Raw genomic sequence first — 26009 nt, forward strand, 5'->3', positions numbered from 1 at the left:
GACCCGCAGTTCTACTCCTTCATATGCCCAAGAGAACCAAAAACATACAGCCACATACGAAGGTACACACAAATGTTCACAGCATTTGTTCATATTCATAGCATGAATGTTTATATTCATAATAGCCCCAAAGTGGAAACAACAGACAAAGACTCTCCTCTTGGCCAAGCTTCAGTCAGCCTCCTTCGAATCTAAAGGCTTCAACCTCTGGACTTCTGTGTCTGTCTTTGCATCACCCAGTGTTAGCAAGAATCCTGTTAAGTTGGTTTAGCCAGAATGCCTCCCACCCCCATATCTTACCACATTCCTCATCCCGGGTCAGTTTAGCAAAAAACTACCCTACCCTCCTGGTAATTTTCCATCCCCCCACGGCACTCGACTCCCACTCCTTGGGTATAAATCCCCACTTTTCCTTGTTGTATTCAGAGTTGAGCCCATTTCTATACTGAGGTCTTTATTGCAATAGTCCTGAATAAAATCTGTTTTCACAGCTTTAACTACTGTCCAGCTCCAGTTTTCTTTGATACAGTTGACGAATGGATAAACAGAAAGTGGTCCATCCACTCAATGGAATGTTACTCAGCCACAAAAAGGAATGAAGCGCTGACACGTGCCACAGCGTGGATGAACCTTGAAAACGTGGTGCCGAGGGAGCCAGTCATAGCAGATCAAGTACTGTGTGATTCCGTTTCCATAAAGTGTTCAGAATAGGCCCATCCGTAGAGACAGAAAGTCAGAAAATAGACGAGTGGGGTTGGGGGAGTTCAGGGAAATGGGGGGAAGTGGTAATGGACCCAGGTTTTCTTTTTAGGGTGGTGAAAATATTCTGAAATGGATTGTCATGATGGTTGAACATACCTGCAAATTTACTAAAGGCCATAGAATTGTACATTTTAAATGGGTGAATCGTATGGTATGCAGATTATACCTTAATAAAGGTTACCAAAAAAGGGGCAGGGGATGGGGCTACACTTAAAGCAACCCTGGAAGAATTCAGACACATAATCTAACAACAGAGTAAAGGCAAGCATCTCTGTACAGAGATAGGATGATGATATTCATGTTATTGGCTCTGGAATCCTTAGTGGGTGTATCTGAGATCAGGAGCCCACAGCCGTCCCAGGAAGTATCAATTTCGGGCTTGCAGTACAATTTCGGGCTTGCAGTACAACTGCTTGTCTCACCTGTTCCTGGGCAACGTTCACTTTCTGCAGATGGGTTTCCTTCCGTGTCACCAGCCTCCTCCCCGGCACCTGAGGCTCGCCTCTGAGCTCGCACCTGTCCTGCAAAGCCAGCTACTCTTTATTTTTAGTCCAGATTTCACCATAACTGGGGCGGCGGGAGCACCCTAGGCCCAGGACAACTTCAGTGACAGGTGCCTTTGCACCTGGTGGCCCCAGCCACCAGAAGATCATTCTCGTGCTGCTGGACAAACAGCTGTTGACTTTCAACTGGGCCAGCCCACAGGTCTCCCCAGAACTTTTGCCCAACTGTTTGCCTCCCAGGTTGTGCAGAAATAGCACAAAGGTGGGAAAAGCGGGAGCTCTACCGTCTTCTCTGGAAGCACTGCCATCTGCTGGCAACACGGTGGCACAGGGGACTTTGTGGAGTCCCCTCCCTGCCTTTCATTCCCAGACTTGGAGTTTGCTTGACAGAGCCCCAGTGGGTAATGTTTATCCCTCTCAGTTTAGTTCTTTTAGACCAGAGTTAAAATTAGACCTGAGCTGTACATCCAGACTCCATAAAGAAAAGCCCACGTAAGTATTGAGCCTGATGAATTTTCAAAAACCTCACACACTAGTGCAGCCAGCACCAGGTCGAAACAGAATGTGACCATCCCCCCAACAGCCTCCTCTTGGCGCTTCCACTCACTGTTCCCCCACCAGGAAGTCACCAGCCTGGCTCCTAAGAGTAGATTCATTTTGCATGTTTCTGTATCTTCTGTTATAAGCTGGAGCCGGTTGGAGGACACAGTGTGTAATTTTTGTAATGCAAAAAACCCGGGGCATTGCCAATGCTGTTCTACCCACTGGCACAAAGACCAGCATCCTGAGGACATACCTTCCCCCTCCCACCTTCTCTGCTTCCTCCTAAACCCGCTTCCCCACCGTCCAACTGCTGCTTCATTGGCTTGAGAGACTCAAAGAAAATCATTTTGGGAGGTGCAGCTAACATCGCTGAGCACTTTGTGGTCTTTACACACACACCCCCCTTCATCCCAGCAAGGAACCTATAAATGGTTACCTCCGGCTCCCAATCCTGCAGGAAGCATTTAAAGGAGCGTGCTCAGGATCACACGGGCAGCACCCAGTGCACCTCAGGTCTTGTGATTCTAGGCTGACGTTGCTCCTCGCCACCCAAGCTGTACTCCAGGCGTGGGTGTGAGTCAGCACACACAGAGGCAAGAGAAGTCGTTATACTCGGGCCAGTTCTTTGCAAAAATCTATCTTTACACCCAGTATAGGACAGGGAAGGAGCCTGCTGAGGTTGGGCCAGCAACCCACGTGGAATCCGCGTTGTTGGCCCTTTAGTCTGTTTGAATTGTTGCAGCTATCCAGACCTTTGACACAGAAAAGTGCTCATATCAGAGGTGCACAGTGTGATGCATTTTCCCAGACTGATCACACAGTGCACCCACCACCCAGCAACCGGCTTCATGCTCCCTCCCAAGCAGGAGGTCACCTAAGGGCAACCACTCTCCTGATGTCCAGCACCAAAGATTAATTAGTTTTTGTACTTTTCGTAGCAATGGATTCATTGTACAGTATGAACTCTTTTGTATATGGCTTCTTCTGCTCACTTTTTTTTTTTTTTGAGAAACCAGGTCTCAGTCTGTCACCCAGGCTGGAATGCAGTGGCCTCATCACAGCTCACTGCAGCATCAAACTCCTGGGTTGAACCGATCCTCCCACCTCAGCCTCCCAAGTAACTGGGACTACAGGCATGTGCCACCACTCCCGCTAATTTCTTTCTATTTTTTGTAGAAACTGAGTCTCACTCTTGCTCACACTGGTCTCTAATTCCTGGCTTCAAACGATCCTCCTGCCTCAGCCTCCCAGAATGCTAGGATTACAGATGTGAGCCACCACATCCACCCAGCCATCCAAATAGTTTTCTAAAGTGGTTCTGCCAATTTGTACTCCATCAGAGCATATGAGAGTTCTGCTGTTCCTCTCCTATGTGCGTCAACTAAAGCAGTTAGCCATTGTTATGGCCACAGGTGAACCACCAGCCTGCCTGTATTCATCTGGAAGTTTAACCAAAAAAAGCAAATATTTCTCTTTGTGGCTCTTCCTAGGAAAAAGGCTCTTTGCAAAAGACTGTTTCATTCATTCCATTAATTACTGTCTATTAAGCACCTACTATTGTGCCTACTAGGGACAAAGTCCCAGTGGAAGGAAGATACAGTCTAATTCAGGAGTTCCCAGGACAGTGGGGAGAAAGACACTAATCAATTAGCCATACAGACGACCATCACAATCATGTGAAGGACAGACATGAGACGTGCTAAGACGTTGGAGTAGGCAGCGTTTGTCCCAAGCCAGGAGATGGGGAAGGCTCCCCTTAGAAGGAGATGGGTGATCTGAGATCTGAAGGATGAGTGGGAGTCACCTTTCCCAGCCAAACATGAAGAGGGTGAGTGTGTCAGCTGGGGAGACAGCATGTGCAAAGGGCCGTGGCAGAAGCAACAGGGCAAGGACAAGGGCTTGAAAATCATGGATCGGTCTTGTATTATCCTGGATGGAGCTGGAGCCCATTCTACTAAGTGAAGTATCACAAGAATGGAAAAACGAGCACCACATGTACTCACCATCAAATGGGTATTAATTGATCAACACTTAAGTGCACAGATAGTAGTAACATTCGTCGGGTGTTGGGCAGGTGGGAGGGGGAGGGGGAGGAGGAGGTGGGTGCGGTGCGCACCGTTTGAGGATGGACACGCTTGTAGCTCTGACTCGGGTGGGGCAAAGGCAATATACATAACCTGAACATTTGTACCCCTGTAATATTCTGAAAATTTAAAAAATAAATAAAAGAAAATCATGGATTGGATAAGGGGTTAATATCCAGAATATATAAAGAATTCTTACAGCTCAACAACAACAAAACAACCTGATTAAACACAATGAGCAAAGGACTTGGATAGACCTTTCTCCAAAGACACACAAACAGCCAATAAGCACATTAAAAAATGCTCAGCATCATTAGTCACAAGCGAACTGCAAATTAAACCATCACGAGATACCATTTCACACCCATTAGGATGGCTATCACAAAAAACACAACAAAACAAAATAACCAGTGCTGGCGAGGATGCGGGGAGATTAGAACCCTTGTGCCTTGCTGGCGGGAATGTGCGAAGGTGCACCCACTATGGAAAACAGATAATCGTACAGCCGTGTTCATAGCAGCGATATTCACAACAGCCAAACAGTAAAAACAATCCCAGTGTCTGCTGACGGATGAGTGGATAAACAAAATGTGGTAATACACATACAATGGGACATTATTCAGATTTTAAAATGAAGGAAGTTGTGACACAGCTATGGCAGGATGAATCTTGAAGACATTATGCTAAGAGAAATAAGCCAATCACAAAGACAAATACTGTGTGACTCCTCTTACCATAGTGAGGTCCCTAGTGGAATCAAACTCCTAGAGACAGAAAGTAGCACGGTGGCTGCCAGAGCTGGGGCAGGGGGAGTGGGGAGTGGAATGTTTAACGGGTGTGAGCTTTAGTTTGGGAAGATGAAACAAATACTGGAGATGGATGGTGGAGATGGTTGCGCAACAATGGGAATGTGCTTAATGCCACTGAGTTGTACTCTTAGAAATAGGAGCAGAGAGGCTGCTGCAAGTCGAAGCCAGAAAGCGGGCAGTTGGGCCCAGCCGTGCAACCTGTAGACGTCCAGCCAGCCTCCCAAATGAGCACTTTGCACCAGTCAGGCTCTGGGTTGTGAGCCTGAAACTACTCTGGTCCCCTGAGCAGAAGAGCATTTGATTGGAAGGTCGTGGCTGCTCCCAGAATTATGTCTCTGGCTGGGGAACCCAGCTCAGGTGCGAGCCAGGAAGCTGCCCCTGCCCAGCGACCCAGCCACTACCGGCTGGACTCCTGACACCACTGTAGTTGTCCTGCAAACTCTCTTTGTGTTCCCTCTGCACTTCCGCCTTGGGAGTGAGATAAGGGTGGTTGACCCCACTTTGGAAAGCAGAGGCTCACCGAGGTTGAGTGTCTTGTCTAAGATGGTGATATACCTCTGGGGGTCTGTACACCGACCCCCAGACCAAGGCTTATCCCACAGCACCCACAGCTTCCAGTGCGTTAGTCTGGAGCCAGTTTGCATTTTAAGAGATTAAAAAATATATTGGTCCTGAAATTCAGAACCAGAAACAGCAGTTGCCTTGTTGATGTTTCACTCCCAACCACAAACGATTCTGCAGGGATCTGACTGCTTCTGAGTAGGGGCCGGCAGCTGGCACCTGCTGTGGGATCCCTGGATGAATAAGAAGAATGCCCGGGCCTGTAATCCCAGCACTCTGGGAGGCCGAGGTGAGAGGATCACTTGAGGTCGGGAGTTTGAGACCAGCCTAAGTAAGAGCAAGATCCATCTCTACAAAAAATAGAAAAATTAGCGGGGTGTGGTGGCGTGCATCTGTAGTCTCAGCTAGCAGGGAGGCTGAGGCAGGAGGATCGCTTGACCCCAGGAGTCTGAGGTTGCAGTGAGCTAGGCTGATGTCACGGCACTCTACTTGAGGCAAGAGAGTGGGACTCTGCCTCAAAAAAAAAAAAAAAAAGAATGTCCAGTTACTAGGCAGCCCAAAGCAGCAAACATTCACTGTAAACTCTAATCCTTCTCCCGCAACTCAGGGCTTCCCCTGACAGTTCTTCGTGGAGTGAGAGAAGAAAGGTCACCCGATTATCATTCTTAGTTATTTATCCAGCACGAAAACAGGCTTGTCTGGGCAAAGCGGATGAAACTCACTTTACAGAACTGATTTGATCCTTGATGTCAATTTATTTGGAAGAAAAAATAGTGCTTACAGTTCATTTCCAATCATGCTAATTGGTTTCTGGCTCTAGCAAGCCATTCAAAGAACGTCCCAGTGATGAGTTTGTCCTGGAATTGTCTGAAATCGGGGCAGAGCTGAGCAGTGCCAAGTCACCGCTGCTGCCTGCTGACCCAAGGCAGGGTCTCTCCCTGTGGACAGCAAACTCTCCAGGAAGCCAAGAACACCCCCTGGAGTGGCAATGGTGGCCTCTTCCACACTAATAACGGCCAAGTCTTTTAAAATTTTTTTCTACGTGCTTTATTTCCAGACTTAAAATGACAATGATTTTTAAAATTATGAATCCTTTCAAGTCTAATACATTGGCTGGGTTATTTTTTTTTTCATTTTCATCATAAATATTCATTTATCAGCATCCAAACGCATGCAACAGATACAACTTTCCCAAATCTTGGCATTCTGTAATATGAAATGAATGAAAGCATGTAAGTAAACACAGATTGGTGGTATACATGATCAAGTTTTTGCTAAATAAAGTATTCTTTTTCTCTATATGCATGTGAGTAAATTGAAAATTCCAGCTTAGATAATGGGCAAACAGGCAACAGCCAGGTCTTAAAGCAAGGGTTTGGGCACAGACTTCAGCCTGGAGCCAGGGAGAACCCACTTACCTGGGCACCACGGGGCTGCTCACTCTAGACAGAGGACGTCACTCGGGTATCAGTGTCCTGGCTTCTGTCCGGTCTCAATTTTTCCCTCATTGATCGTCCATTCCTTCATTTCTTTGAACAAGTACTCATCAAGTGCTTGCAAGGCCCTGTAGGATCTTGCCCGCCAGGCCTCTTCCCTGCAGCTCCCTGCACTCCAGGCTCGCTGGACTTCTTTCTGTCCCTGACCACACCAAGCTCATTCCTACCTCAGGGCCTTTACACTTGCCACACCCTCTGCCTGGAATGCTCTTCCCATGGCTCGAGTGACTGGTTCATTCATTTCTCAGCTCCACCTCCTCATGGAGCTGTCAAAGGTCTTCCCTGACAATTGTATCAGCTATCCATCGCCACGTTACCCCAAAACATAGCAGCCGAAAACAATACACGTTTATTATCTCATGTAGTTTCTGAGGCCCAAGAATTCAAAGTGGCTTAGCTGGGTGGCTCTGGCTCGGGGTCTCTCATGAGGTGGCAGTCAGGGTGTCAGGTGAGACTGCTGTCATCCAAAGGCTGGACTGGGGCTGGATGCATTTCCATAAGCCACTCAGTGGCTGCTGGTTTTTGTTCCACCCCACATGGAACTGTCCATAAAACTGCCTGGGTGTCATCAAGACAAGGCAGCTGGCTGTCCCCGACAAAAGTGATCTGACAGAGCAAGAAAATAACCAAGAAGGAAGCCACAGTGTCTTCCACAACCTATTCTCAGAAGGGACGTACTGTGACTTCCGCCATGTTCTTTTGGTCACACGGACCCGGTACAGTGTAGGAGGAGGCTACATGAGAGTCTGAACCCAGGAGGTACCTTAGGGGGCCATCGTAGAGGGGGCTACCACAACAATCCTACCTAAATTAGCGCCCACCCCCACTCTCATCTTGTCCTGTTTTATTATAGGCATAACTCCCATCACTACCTGAACTTAATTTCTGTCTTTCTTGTAGTACAATAAGGGCCTGTCTCCATCACTAGCCTGTAAGCTCTGAGAGATCAGAGACCTCATCGGACTTGCTCACACTTAAGGGAAGCACCTGAAACATAGCAGATGCTCAATAAATATTGGTTGGAGGGCCAGGCATGGTGGGTCACACTTGTGATCCCAGCACTTCAGGAGGCCGAGGGGGGAGGATTGCTTGAGGCCAGGAGTTGGAGACCAGCCTGGGCCACATAGTGAGATTCTGTGTCTACAAAAATATTTGTAAAGTTAGTCAGGCATGGTGGTGCACGCCTGTAGTCCCAGCTACTCAGGAGGCTGAGGCAGGAGGATTCTTTGAGTCCAGGAGTTTGAGGTTGCTGTGAGCTACAATGGCGCCATGGCACTCCAGCCTGGTGATAGAATAAGACCCTGTCTCTATTAGATATATACATATATATATACACACACACACACACACACACACACACACACATTTATTTATTTTCGTTGAGGGCAAGAATGAAGAAGTGGGTCCAGGCACGGTGCTGGGTGCCAGGAAACACATTGGCATCTCTGTGGTTGGCTTGCAGCCCGTCAGGAAGGCCTGACTCTCCACCTCTCTGCACTGCTACAGCCTGGGCTGACTTATAGCTTCAGTTTCTTAAATCCCCAGGGAAACATACCCTGTGGGCCCAGGAGCCGCCAGCACCAACTGTGACATTTCCCTGCCCGACACCTTCCTGCCCTGCCCTCTAGCTGACATGGTCCTTATACCTGTGAACCTAGCTCCACCAGCTCTGCACCCAGGGGTGAGTGACTTAACCTCTCTGAGCCTTGGTTGACTCATCTATAAAATGAAGACAACAATTGCACCTGCCTCATGGGCTTGTTGCAAGGATTCAATGTGTAGTAATGAGTGGAAAGCCTTTCGCCGTCGGCGAATGTGAATTAATCCCCGTAGGCTTCCCCAGGATGCGGGGAAGGCAGCTGCAGGTTCCCCTGGAGGACGCGCAGACTCGAAGCAGGCTCTGTTTGCAGCGTCTAGTTCCTTCTCGGCATCCTGTGGCTCAGGCGCAGTGCGGGCGGATCCTTCGCCGCTGTAGCAGGTGGAGTGCTTCGGTGCAGGCAGCAAAAGCCAGTTCTGCAGGCAGGAAGTCTCTTGTAAGGACGTTGGGTAGCCTAGAGTTGCCATGGGGAGGGCTGGGGAATCAGGCCCGGCTTCACAGCCAGCACGCTGGCACTGGCTCTGTCACCCGGCTGGAGTGCAGTGGTGTGATCGTTGGTTACTGCTGTGCTTCAGACCCTGTTTGAGTGCAGACGTGATTACAGATTGGCCCTTTTCTGTCTCGACCCATCGTGGGGCAGAGTGGCCTCGCCTGGTGGTGGTGTTCTGTGGAATTGTTCGTGGTCTACACTGAGGCCAGCTCTGAGCACACCAAGGCCGACAGTGCCAGGCCAGGCCCTGCCATCAGGGGCTGCTTTTCTCGTCCACTGCACCCTCTTTTAGCCACGGGAGGGTGAAGTCAGCGCCCAGAACACTCACCGATGATGTCCAGATCGACACCAGTGCCGAAAGGTCGCTGGTCCAGAGGTTGCTCAGACAGTGTGTCTGTGGCTGGACTGGGGTCCCTCTGCCACGCTCTTTCTGCCGCACGGTGTTGTCAAGGCCTCTGCTGGGACAGTGGCTGCACTGGAGCATTTAAGACCCCGGGGAGAGCACGCGAGCCTCCTGCCGCACAGACAGTCATCAGAAATAAGACTGGCTCTTGGTTCTGACACTAGAAGTTGAAGCCAGAGGCCTAGTGTGCCAAACCCAGGCCATGAAAACATGCCCCAAAGTCTGGCTGGACTTTCTTTTTCTAGAAAGCCAGAAGGCTTTTTTTTTTTTTTTAAGCCTAGTCATGGACTGTTCTACTTGACCCCTAGTGTTTACATGGTATTAATAGCTACATAGGTGCAGCAAGAAGTGTTTGCTCTGATGTGAATTCCCTCTCGGTTAGCCAAGAAGAAACTCATGATCACCCACGAGGACTCAGCGAACAAATTTACCTCTAACGCAGCTTGATGGGCTTCTGGAGCAGAGTGTGCTCTTCACGACGTCTGCTGGGGTCAGAGATGAGTTTTAGACCACCTTTGCCAAACATGTCATCCCCACGGTGGGACTCGCAGCTGGCACAGCGCGCAAGAAGAGGGAGTCAGTCGGTGAGCCCGGGGAGCTCTCCCAGGTAGCCTGTGCATACCGCCTTTCAGAGGTTTCTAGGTGTTTTTTTTTCAGGGAAACATGATCCGCTGGTGGAGTGGTCATTGCAAACATCTGAAACTCTGTAACAGTCACCCTGAGTACCCGGGACAGCGTGTTGGCAGCAGGTGGTATAAGCCTGATCGATGTCCACCTGCAAAGTCTCCAACACCAACTAGGGTGGCTGCCACCAAAAATACAGACAATAACAAGTGTTTACAGGATGTCGAGAAACTGGAGCCCTTGCCCACTGCTGGTGGCAATGTACAATGGGGCAGCCCCTGCCAGCACTGGCCTGGCACTTGACATATATTATTTCTACCCCCGTCCCTCTGTTTTATTTCCCCATTTAGCGGGGAGAGAAGCTGAGGCTCAGAGAGGTTAAGTCACTTGCTCCAGGTCACACAGCTGGTGAGAAGGATTTGCATCTCCACCTGCATAAATCCAAAGCAGACAGGCTTTCCACTCTCCAGCGGTCGTCTCCTTTCCAGGTCTTCTGTGGGGAAGCCAGGTGAGATTGGCCCTTAGCCGACTGGTCCCTGAGCGGGGCTCATGCTGTGAGCTGTGTGCCAGGAACCTGGGATCACAGTGCTGGCTGGGCCGGGACTTGGGGCTCCAAGTGCTAGGTCAGGGCCTTCCCTGCAGACCTCCCTTGGAGACAAGCAGGCGCCATGCTCTCGCCCTGGAGTGTGGCAGAGCCCGCGAGTCCTCGTGGTCCTGCGGCAGCAGGCGCAGGCCACGTACTTAAACCCCGCTCCACAGCACCGGGGTCACGGTGGCCCCAGCTCAGACAGGGAGCCGAGCAGGGTTCAGCGAGGGCGTCATCACTGGCGGGCAGGACACACGGACTCAGGACAGACTACTCCCTTTCACCACCTGACTCTCCCCCACCGGGAACTGCAGCGCTGGGGCGTGGGGGTGGGGCATTTGGCCGTGCCCAGAAATGAGCTTAGTTCTTCAGATTCTTTTCCCTACCTGCCCTTTTCTTGAAACTCTGTCTTCCTAAGTCTAAGAAATCTGTCTTCTGTCCAGATTCTAGAGACTTCCGAAGAGGGGCTGCCTCTCCTTCACTCACCTGGGCACTTCTTAGACAGGGTCATCGGTCTTACATAACCAAAGGGCTTGAATGAAAAGGCTGCCCGTTCCCTATTCCAAGGTTCATCAAATATTAATCGAGCACCTTCTCTGGGCAAGGCCAGGCTCTCGGAAGCATGCCCGCTCAACCACGTTCTTTGGTGTCCTAGCAACCAGGAACTCTGATCGCAGCTCTGGCCAGGACAGAGGCCATTCCTCTCTGACCGCTGTGACTCGCCGCCTCCCCGAGCCTCTGAGGACCTGTCTGTGTATTTTGGGGGGCCACCGGAAGCTCCCACTTGTCCGCAAGCCGCAGTGACCCGGCCCCGGGCAGGATGAGCTTCTCGCTCACGTTCACGGAGCTGGCCAACATCGCCATCCCGCAGTACGGGGTGGTCAACTTCAAGGCGCTGCACCTGCTGCTGCAGGGCATGCTGGAGCACATCCACATGGGCGAGCTCAAGAAGGTCCTCTCGGGGGACGAGGACTTCCTCCAGACCTCGCAGGTCCTGACGGTGCCCAGGGAAGGGGACGCCCAGCCCATCCTCAACCCCATGAAAAGGCTCAGCAACGTCTTCGACCACGTGGTGAGCCGTGTGGACAGGATGGAGACCCAGCTGGCCGCCCTGCAGGACCTGCCCACCACCTCCCAGCTGCTGGAGGCCAGCCAGGGGACCAGCCGGCCCGCCCAGGAGCTGTGGCATCTCATCAAGCTCCGGAAGATGGTGGAGGGCAATGAGGAAGCCACGGCAAAGGTAACCCCAGCTCCAGGCCTTCTCTGCCCCTCTGCCCTCTCCCGGGGCAGCCTGCCCCTCACTCCCCTGTGATGGGCCCTCCCCTTACAGCAGGGGAGGAATGAGGCTTTGGCATCAGGCAGAACCAATACTCCAGGCTTGCCGCCTTTGTCAAGTATGTTTTTGTTTTTTTTTTTTTTTTGAGACAGAGTCTTGCTCTGTCACCCCGTCTAGAGTGCTGTGGCATCATCATAGCTCACTACAGCCTCAAACTCCTGGGCTCAAGCGATCCCCCTGCCTCAGCCTCCTGAGTAGCTAGGACTACAGGCGCCCACCACTGCACCTGGCTAATTTTTCTATTTTTAGTAGAGTTGGGGTCTCGCTATGTTGCTCAGGCTGGTGTTGAACTACTGGCCTCAAGCAATCCTCCCACCTCAGCCTCCCACAGTGCTAGGGTTACAGGCGTGAGCCACCCCTCCCAGCCAGGCATGCTCTCTCCTCTCTGACACGGCCTCCATCCTTGTATCTTTTCTCGATGATGCTGACCCGCCCACCTCCCTCCTAAAAGGACGCTTGTAATTACAGATCATCTCCCCACCACGACAGCCTTAATTTAATCACATCTGCAAAGTCCCCTTTGCCATGGAGGGCAATACAGTCACAGGTTCCAGGGTTTAGGAGGTGGACATCTTTGTGATCGAGCCCCTTGGATGTCCTCGCCCCGGGCACCTGGTTTGGCAGGGGGTAAATCGCCTCACGCCCGGTGAAACACGTGGAGTGAAGATGGAGGCTGGGCGGAGAGGAAGGGGTGAGATTTGCCAGGTGCTTGGAGCTGGGGCCAGGCGGTCTGGGCTGAGAGTGCCGCCAGGGTGGGGGCTGGGTCCAGGTGGGGAGACTGCTCCCGAGGTCCCCACCACCGTCTGGATAGCCCAACACCCGAGGGAGGGAGGGAGGGAGGGTCCCTACGGGGAATCTCAGCCGCACCTCTGCTCTCCACCTCAGTGCGGTGCCTGACCATGCCTTTGCTGTAACAAAGCCCCAGACCAGACAGGGGCGGAAGCTCTCACCCACCCGGGCCAGCTCCCCTGGAAGGTGCCTGCTTGTGCGCCAGTGTACTTGAAATCACTTCCTTCAGCACGGAGCGGGAGGTTCATGCTGCAGGGCTTTTAAAAACACTTTTCTACGAAACACATTCAGAACACACAGAAAAGCACAGACACCACGCAGCTCTGTGAGTTTCCGTAGTGCACACCTGCGTGACCAGCAAGCGGATCTGGAAAAAGCCATCCCCAGCTTCCCGGGCCGCCCTTCCCAATGCTCCTCCCAGGCACCACCTTGGCAGGGATGTAAAAACCAGAATGAGACGCAGCCCTGCCGCCAGGGAGACTGAAATCTGGAGGGGTCTGGGTTGAGCCATGGGAAAAAATATGTTTCTGGCCTTGACACTGCCTTGTCCTGAGTACATAAGCGGCTTTGCCTGTCCAAGCCTCAGCCTCCCCCTCTGTCAAATGGGCACACAATGCACTCAGGTGGCCCTGGGGATTAAACAAGAGGCTGTGGGTGAGAATGTGCTCTGCAGGCACAAAGCACCCGGCCCCCAGAACTCTACAGCCACCCTGCCCTGTCTTCTGACCTCCAGCCGGGTGTCTGCCTGTGTCCACCCCGTGCCTCTGGCTCACCTGACTCACGGGAGGTGGGGCTCAGATTGGGGTCTTCCTTTGCTATGCCCGGTGTGGCTGGGAGGCAGGTGGTGACAGGCGGTGACAGGCCGCCGAGCTCGGTGTCCATCCAACCTGTGCCTGTCCTCCTGTCCCTGGAGGTGGCGTGTCCTAGATCCTCCTTGAGCCAGACTGTGTCCCCTGGGACGTCTAGCTGGATCCCCCCTGGGAGTCAGGGTCATTTGGAAAAGCTGGGCTCTGCCCAGGCTTCGTACCCCATCGCTTCGCAGTCCCCCCATCGCTTCACCGTCCCCTCCCCCGGCTCCACCTGCACTTCCTCCCTCCGCCCTTGCACCGGGCACTCACCGTTGTTATCCCTCCTTTGAGGATGAGGAAATGCAGGCACAGGGAGGTTAAGTAACCCACTCAAGGTCACAGTGTTAGAAAGGGGGGAAGTCAGTGGACGCCTGGGTCTGGACAGAGCGTCCCGGCCACTTGCCGCCTGGAACGTGAGGCACGATAGTGGTTGAGGATGGCTTCCTCCTCCTGGCATTGCTGGGAGAATTAAAACCACGTGAGACAACGCGTGGGGCGTGCTTAGCGCAGAGCTCAGCACACTCAGGTGCCCGATCTGGGGTCACTGTGACTATTATTCAGAAATTTGACCTGAGCAGGGAAACCGAGGTGGATTGTGATCTCGGCAATGGCAGGCATCCCCCTGAGCCCTGCAGGGACATAGGCGTCTCAGCTCAGGGTCTGTGGGGAGCGGAGGAGCCCCGTCTGGCCACGGCAGGGCAAGAGAGGCAAAGCGGCAGCACAGACGAGCCTTAGGCATCCTGCGACGTGGGAGAAGGCAGATACGGAAGACCACATGTTGCACGATTCCGTTTATACGAAACGTCCAGAATAGTCAGCTCTACGTAGAGACAGAAAGTAGCTCAGTGGTTTCCAGGGGCTCGGGAAGAGGGGAGCGGGACGCGACTGCTGATGGGGAGGGGTTCCCCTTTGGGGCATGAAATGTGTTGTAACTAGATAGTGACGTATAAGCTAAATGCCATGGAATTGTACACGTTAATATTGTTATGTGTATTTCACCACAAAAAAAACAAAAATTGGCAGAGTTAGTTAAAAAAAAAAAGCCATAGCTGGGCGTGGTGACTCACACCTGTAGTCCCAGCTACTCGGGAGGCTGAGGCAGGGGGATCGCTTGAGTCCAGGAGTTGGAGGCTGCAGTGAGCTATGATGATGCCACTGCACTCTAGCCCAGGGGACAGAGCAAGACCCTGTCTCAAAAAACAAACAAAAAAAAGCAACAACCACCAAGCAAAAACACACACCCAAAACCCCAAACATGATCTGACTATAAGAGACAAATTTCAGATTCAAAGATACAAGTAGGCTGAAAGTGAAAGGATATCAATGCATCAGGCAATGAATATTTAAAAAAAAAAAAAGAAAAATAGAAAGTAAAAGGATAGAAAAAGATATTCCATGCAAGCAGTAACCAGGAAGAGACTGGAGTCTATCAGATAAGACAAACTTGTTACTAGAGACCAGGCTGCCAGGGTGGCTGAAGGCAGGTCACGGAGGACCCTGCAGGCAGCACAGGTGGACTCCAGGGTCCAGGGTGCCAGCCCTGCAGGGGCAGCTCGCCCCTGACCTGCCCCCACGGGGAAGGCTGCCAGAATGCACCAGTGCTCCGAGCAGCTCAGCAGGGAACCCGCCCAGCTCATGAAAGGGGCCAAAGGGGTTCGGGACAGGTTCAGACCTGGCTGTGCTGCGCAGCCCTCTGAGGACTGTTTGTGCCGCTGAGGAATGTCCCTGCCGCGAAGAGAATGTTACTCTGTCCTGCCCTGACTGAAGTTGCCCAAGGTTACCGTAATGACCTGTTGAAGGGTTGCCATGGCAGCTGGTTCAAGAGTGGTGCGGCTGCCTAGCCAACTGTCTGCACCCACCCACCAGTGAGGCTGGCGGCCCACACACCGTGTCTTTGCCGGGGTCGCCTGATGAATGTGTGTTTTAGAATGCCCTGGCCGGGAGTCCCTGTGTGCCTCGTTCCGGCCTTGGTTTTTCTCATCTATAATGACAACTGCTTGCAGCTGGCATCACGGGAGAAAAGGAGGGATGATGTCAGCTGTTGGCTTTTAAGATTGTTCCGGCCAACCCTGTTTCCATAAAGTGGTGGGTCCCAGTCTTAGGGGATTTTAACAGCCCATTGTTGCTTTTTTGATTTCAAAACTCTCTCCCTATTCTACTGCCCCAACAACATCAAAACACCTGCTGTATACTGCACAAATTAAAATGACTTTGCATTTAAATTGGGTTTTGGGTATTTCATAACGTTGCTTAAAAGTGTTGAAGACACTTTGGGGCTCTGTGGTATCAAGGTTGAAGTTCCTGCAACAATAGTAATAACATTGGTATCGCGCCTCGCAGAGTGCTGCAAAGCACTTTTGCGTTCCTCGTTTCCATGGCAGGGAGGTGTTGTTAGCGTTCCCATTTTCCAAAGCTCCGAACGTGGCTGTGTGATCAATCCAGCTGACTGTGGGGGGTATTTGCTTTGGGCCCCCTTAAGGCCTTTGTAAGCACTGGGCCCCAGCCCAAGCCTGTGTCCTTGAAGGCCTCTTGAGAGAGAGAGACAGAGAGAGAGCAAGCACAAGTTTGGACAAGCCCAGCTCCCCGTACCTGCACAGGGCTGCTATACCAGCGGTCCCTAACATTTTTGGTACCAGGGACCAGTTTCACGGAAGACAATTTTTCCATGGACCGGGGTTGTGAGGGGAGGTTGGATGATTCGGGATGATTCAAGTGCATTACATTTATTGTGCAGCCAAACCTCTCTGCTAATGATGATCTGTATTTGCAGCCCAGCGCTAGCTTCACCGCCTCAGCTCCACCTCAGATCGTCAGGCATTAGATTCTCACAAGCAGCCGCAACCTAGATCCCTCAATGCACAGTTTACAGTAGGGTTCACGCTCCTATGAGAGTCTAATGATCTGACAGGAGGCGGGGCTTATGCAGTGATGCGAGTGATGGGGAGCGGCTGATGTCTAATTCCATTGTGGTCAGAGTACATATTTTGCATAATTTCAGTCCCTTTAAAATGTACTGGGGCTTGTAGTATAGCCTGCCACACCTCTACCCTGGAGAGTGTTCTATGTGCGTTTGAGAAGAGTGTGTGTTCTGCCATTGTTGAGTAGGGTGTTCTAGAGATATCTGTCAAGTCTAGTTGGCTTACAGGTTGTTCAAGTCTCTGCTTCCTTGCCGATCTCTTATCTGGTTATTCTGTTCATTATTGAAAATGGGCATCGGCGTCTCCAGCAATTTTTGTTGAATTGTCCATTTTCCCTTTCCGCTGTCAGTTTTCCCTTCATGTATTCTGGGGCTCCACTGGTAAGTGCATGTATGTTTATAATTGCATGTTCCTGATAGACTGACCCTCTGAGTGGAAAAAAAGAATTCAGTTTCTCCCACGATCCTCTCACAACGCACTCCTGCTGCGGGATATGTGGGGATTTCTCCAGCAAGCGAGCCATTGATTCTACACGGACATCGGCTGGGGTCCTCCCGATCAATTCAGTTTGGACACTGCTGTTAGTGGGCAATGCACTCCCTTCTAGAGGCACGTAGAAGCCAGTACCATGGCACTGGTTTTTTTTTTTTTTTTTGAGACAGAGTCTTGCTCTGTTGCCCGGGATAGAGTGCCGTGGCATCAGCCTAGCTCACAGCAACATCAAACTCCTGGGCTCAAGTGATGCTCCTGCCTCAGCCTCCCGAGTAGCTGGGACTACAGGCATGCGCCACCATGCCTGGCTAATTTTTTCTATATATTTTTAGTTGTTCAGATAATTTCTTTCTATTTTTTTAGTAGAGACGGGGTCTCGCTCTTGCTCAGGCTGGTCTCGAACTCCTGAGCTCAAACAATCTGCCCGCCTCGGCCTCCCAGAGTGCTAGGATTACAGGCGTGAGCCACCGCGCCCGGCCATGGCACTGGTTTTTTTTTTTTTTTTTTTGAGACAGAGTCTCACTCTGTTGCCCTGGCTAGAGTGAATGCTGTGGCGTCAGCCTAGCTCACAGCAACCTCAAACTCCTGGGCTCAAGCGATGCTCCTGCCTCAGCCTCCCAAGTAGCTAGGACTACAAGCATGCGCCACCATGCCTGGCTAATTTTTTCTATATATTTTTAGTTGTTCAGATAATTTCTTTCTATTTTTTTAGTAGAGACGGGGTCTCGCTCTTGCTCAGGCTGGTCTCGAACTCCTGAGCTCAAACAATCTGCCCGCCTCGGCCTCCCAGAGTGCTAGGATTACAGGCGTGAGCCACCGCGCCCGGCCATGGCACTGGTTTTTGAGAAAAGGAAAAGCTTTATTGCAAGTTGACTGGCAAGGAGACGGGAGGCAGTGCTCAAATCTGTCTCCCTGATCTGGGATTTGGAGCAAGTTTTATGGGTTAGGGTGGACAGGTCGTTGGTATGTGGAAGTGCTGGCAGGGCCGCTTTTACCTGAGAAGACTTCAGTCAAGACAATGTATGGTGAGGCATGGAGAGGGAGCTTATCATCAGACATTCCTAGACAACCGCCCCTCGCTGTTGAAAGTATTCCAGCATTCGGGTTCCGGTCACATCTCAATCTTTTCGTTCCATCGGGGCAGGGGTGGGGCTGGGGTGGGCAGTGAGACTTTAGTTTCGGGTGTTATTCGAGGTTGAAGTCTTTTCTGCGTGTGCTCCAGCTGCATGACTTGCACCTTCTTGGCTCTGTGTCTGTAAAATAACTTGTCATCCTGTTATCACCAGGACAGGGCCAGTTAGAACTGGTCTGGCGGGTCACACTGTCTACCTGGAGATAGTGTCAGATCGCACAGATTTAGGACTCAGTCCCACAAGACTGAATGCTACTTCTGATGCCAATCACAAGGCCCAGGTTATTTTGCCTGTGTTTCCCACCACTCAGCTATAAATTGAGGTTCCCAAAGCCCCCTCCTCGGGTTCATTGAGGTACAATGGCCCACAGAACTCAGGGAAATGCTAACTTACATTTAATGGTTTATTACAAAGGATATTTTAAAGGATACAAACAGCCAGATGAAAAGATTCAAAGGATGAGGTCTGGAAGGGTCCCAAGCACACAGGAGCTTCTGTCCCCATGGAGTCGGAGTATGTCTCTCAGCCAGCATGTGGACATGTTCTTGTTCACCTTCCTGGAAGCCCTCATGTGCTCAGTTATCACAAGCTTATCCAGACTTTGCCCTTTGAGGCTTTTATGGGGGCTGCATTATATAGGCACCATTGATTAAATCATTGGCCATTGGTGATCAATTTAACATTCAGCTCCTCTTCCCTCCCCAGAGGTTGGGGGTAGGCTGAAAAGTCTCAGCCCTCTAATGATGCCTTTGTCTTTCCTATGACCAGCCCCATCCTGAAGCTACTACCTCAGGGCAGCCAGCCATAGGTCAACTCATTAGCAACAGAAAGACTCTTACCACTTTGGAATTCCAAGGATTTTAGGAATTGTATGTCAAAAAGTCTCTATTAAAAAATAAATAAATAAAATATATCTCTTATAGGCAGCATGTATTTGGATCATGATTCCTTATTCATTCTGCCAGTCTCTGTCTTTTAACTGAAAGCTTAATCCATTTACATTTAATGTAATTGTTTTTTGAAATTATTTTATAATGGAGATGGGGTCTCGCTATGTTGCCCAGGCTGGTTTCGAACTCCTGGCCTCAAGCAATTCTCCTGCCTCAGTCTCCCAAAGTGCTGGAATTAATTACTGATAAAGACTGACTTGTGCTATTTTGCTATGTGCTATTTTTGTTAACTGAATGTCTAACTACACACTCGGCCCTTTATTTTATGACAAAAATACTATCATTTTTTTATACTCATTTTATGGTTGATAAATCTGAAACCTAGAGGGATGCAGTAACAGCCCCAGTAAGTGGTGGAACCAAACTATGAGCCCAGCATTGCAACCATCAGCTCTTGCTTGGAAGTTTCCTCACCAGTCCCTTGACTTCCCCTCTTGCCCTCCCAGAGTCAGTCTCCACATGTAGCCTGAGAGATCCTTTAACGATGTAAATGCAGTCATGTCTGCCCTGCTTCTGAGCCTCCAATGGCTGCCACCCAGGGGCGGGCTATGCTTCCTCCCTCCGTAGTTACCCTGGTTGACATGTGTCATGCAGGAAAGGACATGAGATGCCTCACGATGGGTGACCACTGGTTACTGAGTAGATTCTAATGCAGAATTGCCTCTTTCCCACCCAGACCACTTGAAACTCAGAGCACTGTTGACTTCAGTGTCATTTGCTGGCCTCTTTGTACATTCCAGCCCACGCCTTGAGAGAGCCGAGGGGACCCCTGGACAACGGCTGTCACCAGAAAGCCTCCACACCCATTTGCCTTCTCCCCAAACCACACCCAACTTCACATTTTCTCCTCCTCTCCCCGCTTCAGTCCATGCAGACCCTGCAGGATTTGCTCACCGACCTTCACGTGCTCAAGGTCACCACCGAAACCCTCAGGCAGGATGTGGACAGGCTGAAGGACATGTGTGAAAAGGTAGACCCTCCCCTGCACCTTCCATGTTAGCCATGCTGCTCAGCCCTCTGGTGGTTGGGGTGACAAGGAAAATCTAGAAAGCTTATTCTCAAAGAATGCAGCTGTGAGGGCAGAGAAGGGGGATGACGTGGCCCAGCCACTTGGCCTGTTCTGCTGAGCTCTCTGTGACCCCTCCATGCTCCTTGCCCCACTGTGTTAAGATATCAGTTAAAAGTGATAGAAATCAAGTTCATTCAGGCTCAGGAAAAATAAGGGATTTATTGTCTCATTTACTGAAAGTCTAGGCATGCCTTCAGGTACAGCCAGACCCAGGTGCTCTGGGTTGGCTTCATTCTCAGGCGGGTACTCCCCTAGTCTTAGCAACTCTAGGGTTGCATTCCACCAACCTAGCAGAAAGAACACCTCTTCCTCTTCAAGAAAGCTCTGTCCACATTGAAAAGAAGAATAAACCTAGTACAGACATACGTTCTATCTCCTTCTGCAGCCACAAACCATCAATCTAAGCATGTTCTAACACCCTACCATAACATGTAACGACAGTCCACAGCTGATTTGGTTCTCATGGCAACTGTGAGAACTTTGGTCTTGGGCTAGGCAGTTCCCATCTAAGCAGAAAGGGGGCTGTTAGGAAGCTGCATCATGAAATACTAAAAAGGACCTCCTAGACAAGACAAATCTGTTTGAGAAACAATACCTTCTTGGCCCATTTCTTGGAATTGTTTTTTTTCTCAAAGACAGTTTCTTGATTTGTCACCCAGGCTGGAGTACGGTGGCCCAATCATAGCTCACTGTAACCTCAAATTCACAGGCTCAAATGACCCTTCTGCCTCAGCCTCTGAGTAGCTGGGACTACAGGCACATGCCACCATCACATCTGGCTAATTTTTCTTTTTTTCTTTTATTTTAAATTTTATAAAAAGAGACGGGGTCTCACTCTTGTGAGAGCTGGTCTCGAACTCCTGAGCTCAAGCAACCCTCCCGTCTCGGCCTCCCAGAGTGCTAGGATTACAGGCGAGAACCACCGCGCCCGGCCTGTTGAATGCTTTTTAGCTCAGCATTTCCCAAATTTATTTGCCCGTGGAACCCCTTCCTTTCCCTTTTCCACTCCCTGGGGAACACTGGCTGTGGAATCCATTCTTCTTTCTCAAGCTCTTAGTCACCTAAAGTGGTGGGAAGAGGCAGGGCTAGGACCAGAACCTGCACCCCTGGCCCACAGACCCGGCTCATTTGACAGATGCATCCGGAAAGAATAGATATCTTCTCTGATGACTTAAAAGCGCAGAACAGGAAGATGAACGCACTGCAGCGGGACGTGGTGAGGACCACAGCCCCATCCTCCTGCCTGGTCCCTGATCTCCAGTGTCCTGGGTGCTGGGGGTGGGGATGGGTGAGGAGAACACAGGCTGGAACGGTTTCTTTGCAAGTGTGGGGGTCAGTGTGGACGGGGAGCCCCTCGAGGGCATTGCACCATCCAGGCTCACGCCTCGTCCCCATCGCCACCCTGCAGATTTCTCTCCACAACAAGTTTCGAGCCATCCCCCAAACCGACGAGATGGTGCTCTGGAGCGGGCTGCATGAGGCCATGTTCACCTCAGTGAGTGAAGGTGGAAGAGGAAGAGAAGCAGAGGGTCTGGGAAGGTGGCAGGAAGGCGGGGAGCCGGGGGGCGGGGAGCAGGCAGGTGACTGCGCGTGGGGAGCGGTGGGAAGTAGCCCAGCACTCTCAGCCCCTTTCTCTGCAGGAAGCTGATCCACTCCTGCTGGAGCCGTCCGGTCTGTGGCAGACAGAGCAGCTCCCAGACGCTGCCCTGGCACAGACCTCCGAGTACCTTAAAGCTGCTCATCCCAGTTGGGTCTCAGAGGCCATCCGAAGCCCCCAACTCCTGCAGACCGCGTGGCATTACGAGGTCCCAGGGCTCCTGCCGGAGGAGGAGTCTCCCCAGAAAGTTTCAGTCAGCAGTGCCCAGGAGTCAGGCCAGTCCCAGGCCCTCACACCAGGGCTCGTGTCCCAGCTTTGGCCTGCACCGGAGCCCGCACTCGGGCCCTCACCTGGGCCTGCACCGGAGCCCGCACTCGGGCCCGCACCTGGGCCTGCACCGGGGCCTGTGGTGGGGCACAGTGTGACATCTGGGTTCGTGACAGCACCGTGGCCTGCCCCAGGTGCCCAGCTCCCGCCATCGGGAGTCTGGCCTGTTCCCGGAGGTGGCCCCAGGCCTGGCACACAGCCTTTCTGGGGCTTACGCTTCCTGCATCCCACTCAACCCCAGCCCTCCAGGGCCCCACTGCCCGCTACAGAGTTAGACACAGCATGGCCTCTTCCACTGCAGCCATTCCAGCCTCACGGGGAAGGCGCCCGCCAGCTCCCGGCTGTCGCAGAAAGCGGGGAGGAAACTGAGGCCTCCCTCCGGAGAATGTCTCAGGATGGGGTCCCCAAGGATGGAGCCCAAAAGGATAGAAAGGCAAAGGACAGAGCCCGCAAGGATGCGGCCCCGAAGGACAGGGCCCCCAAGGATGGGGCCCCTGGGGAAGCACAGCGTAAGGGTCCCCAGGCTGCCATTCAGCGGATAAGAACCGCTACAGCCATCGCTGCTGCCGCCGCCGCAGCCTACGCAGCCGCCGCCAACTCAGCAGCCCGGGCAGCCAAGGTCGCTGCCAAGGCAGTCAAGGATGCCCCTGCCACCAAACTGGCTACCATAGCAACAACTATGGCCACATCTGGGCCCTTGGGGGTCTCTGCAGATATCCTGGGTGCAGGGCCTTCCCGCGGGGCCCTCGTCGATGACGGGGAGGAGCTGGAGGAGGAGCTGGAAGATGTGCCAATAGATGATGATATCCTCTCTCCACCCTACTATGCTGTCACCACTCCTGAAGTCACCCTGTCCCAGGCCATGCTGGCAGCCATGCTGGCGGCCAAGCAGGCCACGAGTCCTGAGGACAAGAAGAAAGCCGTCAGGTACTCCATGAGCTGCATGGCCCAGATTCCTATTCAACACGACTCCCTGAAGGAGGAGTTTGCCCAGCTGTCCTCCAGCCTGAACCAGCGCCTGACTTATCTAGGTAGGCCTGCTCTGTCCCCGAGAGGCTCAGCAGGGCTCAGGCCCTCCCTCCAGCCTTCGAGAAGCACCTCCTGCCCTTCCTTTGGCTTCCCTAACAAATTCTACATTCAACCATTAGCCATTCATTCCTTTGGCATAAGCATGTGACCTCTTGCTAGTCTATTCTGTTATACTGAATGTACAGTGAGGTTTTATCTTAGGGGAGAGAGGCTGTTAGGGTCTGAAGTTGGCACTTGAGAAAAATCACATGTCAAAATTACTCTTGAAAACTCCTTTGCAATAGCCCATAAAATCATACTGCCCGGGGTTGGCCGGGCACAGTGGCTCATGCCTGTAATCCCAGCACTCTGGGAGGCCGAGGCGGGCGGATTGTTTGAGCTCAGGAGTTCGAGACCAGCCTGAGCAAGAGCGAGACCCCATCTCTACTAAAAATAGAAAGAAATTATCTGGACAACTAAAAATACATATATAGAAAAAATTAGCCCGGCATGGTGGCGCATGCCTGTAGTCCCAGCTACTCGGGAGGCTGAGGCAGGAGGATCTCTTGAGTCCAGGAGTGTGAGGTTGCTGTGAGCTATGATGACGCCACGGCACTCTAGCCCTGGCAACAGAGTGAGAACCTGTCTCAAAAAAAACACTTTTTTTCTAAAATTTTTTAGAAACTTGAAAATCACTTCCCAGGCCCCCGAGCCCACTGTATTCCTGTTGGGCGGCGCTGCCGCACACACCTTGTGTCAGAAGCAGCCGGAGCTCAGGCAATCATCTCCCCCATCCCTGCCCCCGGCAGAGACCCCCTTCTTTGCTTTCAGCCAATATGGGAAGCTCTTCCGGGCTCGGGCCCACAGTGGACATATTGCAGGAAAAGATTGGCAACCTCCAGAAGTCCAGGCTACAGGTCAGTGTCCCCGGCAGAGAAGAGCTTTTGAGGAGATGATGGCTGGAGGTGAGCTGGTGGCAGACTCCCCATGCCGCTCCCTCCCGGACGCAGCACTTGTGCTCCGGGCAGGCAGCCAGCTGGAAGGCAGCTGAGCCGAGCGAAGGCAGGTCCAGCGGGCGGGCGCAGGGGTCCCAATGGTAGGGGCTGCGGAATTCCTCCGGACAAGCGTCTGGGGGCTGTTAAGGCGGCAGGTTGGAGACACACTGGTCTGGTACATTCTTCTCGGCTGGCCGAGGTCCTCCCTCAGGCCCCATTCCAGGGCGACCTCAGACGCAGAGGCCTTGGATGTCTGTGTCTCCCCCTTATAGGGGGAGGAACTTGAGAGAGTTTGGGGCCACCAAATAGAGATGGTGAAGGACCACTACACCGTGCTGGACAAGGCGGTGGAGAGGCTGGAGGCTCGCCTGGATGAGTTCAAGGTTCGGAGGTCTGGGCGGGCAAAGGGAGGGCTCCGCACCGGGGCACTCAGACCCTCCCCAAACGTTTTGGTGGGGGGCTGCGCTGGAGTCGGGGGGTGCGGGGGAGCAGTGGATGTTTTGCTGACATTTTACTCTAAGGTAAATTATACTTCAATTAAAAGCAAATGAACCCCACCCCCCCACCACGCACAAGCGGAAGGGCTGGATGGCGTTCGTCTAGCTTGTGACTGTGTCGCCCACACCCTAGAAGAGCAGAGTGGAGGCTCAGTGACATTTGCAGGATGAATCAATGAATGAGTAAGGATTTCTCCTGCCGATGGGTATGTGTCTAACATTTGCCCCACACCAGCGGAGGGCCAAGGCCTGCTCCCGAGCGCTCAGCAGCACCGGGCCGCTCTGGGACAGCACTGCAGACACAGAGCCGCTCCCCAGGGACTCACTCGCCGGACACCGTCTCCTGGCGGCCTGAGGGGCCTGACTCGCTGAGCTGGCCTAGTGACCTGGTCGGATGAGTCCAGCCTGTATCTTGTCCCAGAGATGTCCCCAGCCTTTGGAGAGGGCATCAAGGGACGGTTCCTGGTAGGAGGGAATGACCTTCCCCCAAGTCTAAAGAGACAAAATCTCTAACAAACCTGGGAGTGTTTTCATGGAAGCTTCTGGTCCCAGCCAGGGGAATGTGGGGTAGCGGGGGCACATTAGGATGTGACGGCCAAAGGCAGAAGCGAGGCAAGCTGAGGCATGTTGCCCCTCCTGAGGTCGGCACGCAGTACAAGCAGGCTGGGGCCTACTCCGGGCAACCTGGAATGGAAAAGAACTCAGAAAAGGGGACCAACTCGGAGCCTGAGAAGCGGGGGGGGGGCAGGGAGAGCTAGCTCTCTCTGGGGACACCAGGCCTCTGTGGGTGAGGTTTGCAGGGCTACGTGCTCAGACCCTTGTGCACACTGAGGAGGAGCCATGCTATCTCCTGCCAACATTGTTCTTCTAAGAGGCCTGTCACCGTGTCCTGGGGACATCTTGGTGCCTTCCTCAATGGAGACTGGAGCCAGTCCGATTAAGCACATCCGATGTGTGCCCAGCACTGTGGCAGCCCTGCGCAGGGGCGAGAGGGGGTGCAGTGTCTGCCTCCAAGTACATAGTTGTCACTTGTCGAGAGATCGTCAAGTGAACAAGGCCCTAACAAGCGGTGCCAAAGCTGAGCTCGTCGTCCTACCTCCAGACCTCCTTCCCGGGTCTTGTGCCATCAAGACTTAATTGCTTGTTAACATTGACCCTGGAAGACCCTGGAACAGAGTTTTGTGTACAATACAGAATTTGCTGGTCCAAGTACAGTGGTGTTTACAACTAATTGATCACAACCAGGTCCAGATTACTTTGTTCCTTCTCCACTCCGCTGTTTCACTTGACCAGGCTTAAAAAAAACACACAACACATAATTCATTAAATATTTCTTAAATGAACCCACGCGGCAAGAGACCAGCCGCGCTGTCGGACCTTTCCAGCGGGAGCGAGGGAGGCCGCAGTCCTGCCACAGCACACGGAGCGGGGAGGAAACCCGCTGTGGCTCTACAGGGCTGTCCGCGTGGACATGTCTGAGCACGACAGCTGGCGCGAGGAAACCTGTAACTCACACGCCCATTCGTTCAGCGAACGTTATCGCGAGTCCACCCCGCACCGGGCACCCTCCTGGCCCCTAGCGATCCGGTGGC

General features: G+C 52.3%; 1 protein-coding gene across 1 annotated transcript in view; it reads left to right on the top strand.

Annotated features, from left to right (window-relative positions):
• The first annotated feature begins 11278 nt into the window (after positions 1 to 11278).
• LOC105812968 (chromosome unknown open reading frame, human C16orf96) overlaps positions 11279 to 26009 on the top strand; it is a 30700-nt gene continuing 15969 nt past the window's right edge. Inside the window, exons 1-7 of the mRNA XM_012647530.1 lie at positions 11279 to 11698; positions 19790 to 19894; positions 21129 to 21209; positions 21402 to 21488; positions 21634 to 22948; positions 23757 to 23842; positions 24193 to 24303. Coding sequence (XP_012502984.1) covers positions 11279 to 11698; positions 19790 to 19894; positions 21129 to 21209; positions 21402 to 21488; positions 21634 to 22948; positions 23757 to 23842; positions 24193 to 24303 — 2205 coding nt within the window. The remainder of the gene's footprint in view (positions 11699 to 19789; positions 19895 to 21128; positions 21210 to 21401; positions 21489 to 21633; positions 22949 to 23756; positions 23843 to 24192; positions 24304 to 26009) is intronic.

This window comes from Propithecus coquereli, unplaced genomic scaffold, assembly GCF_000956105.1.
Source record: "Propithecus coquereli isolate 6110/MARCELLA unplaced genomic scaffold, Pcoq_1.0 Scaffold27, whole genome shotgun sequence".
NCBI classification, from domain to species: domain Eukaryota; kingdom Metazoa; phylum Chordata; class Mammalia; order Primates; family Indriidae; genus Propithecus; species Propithecus coquereli.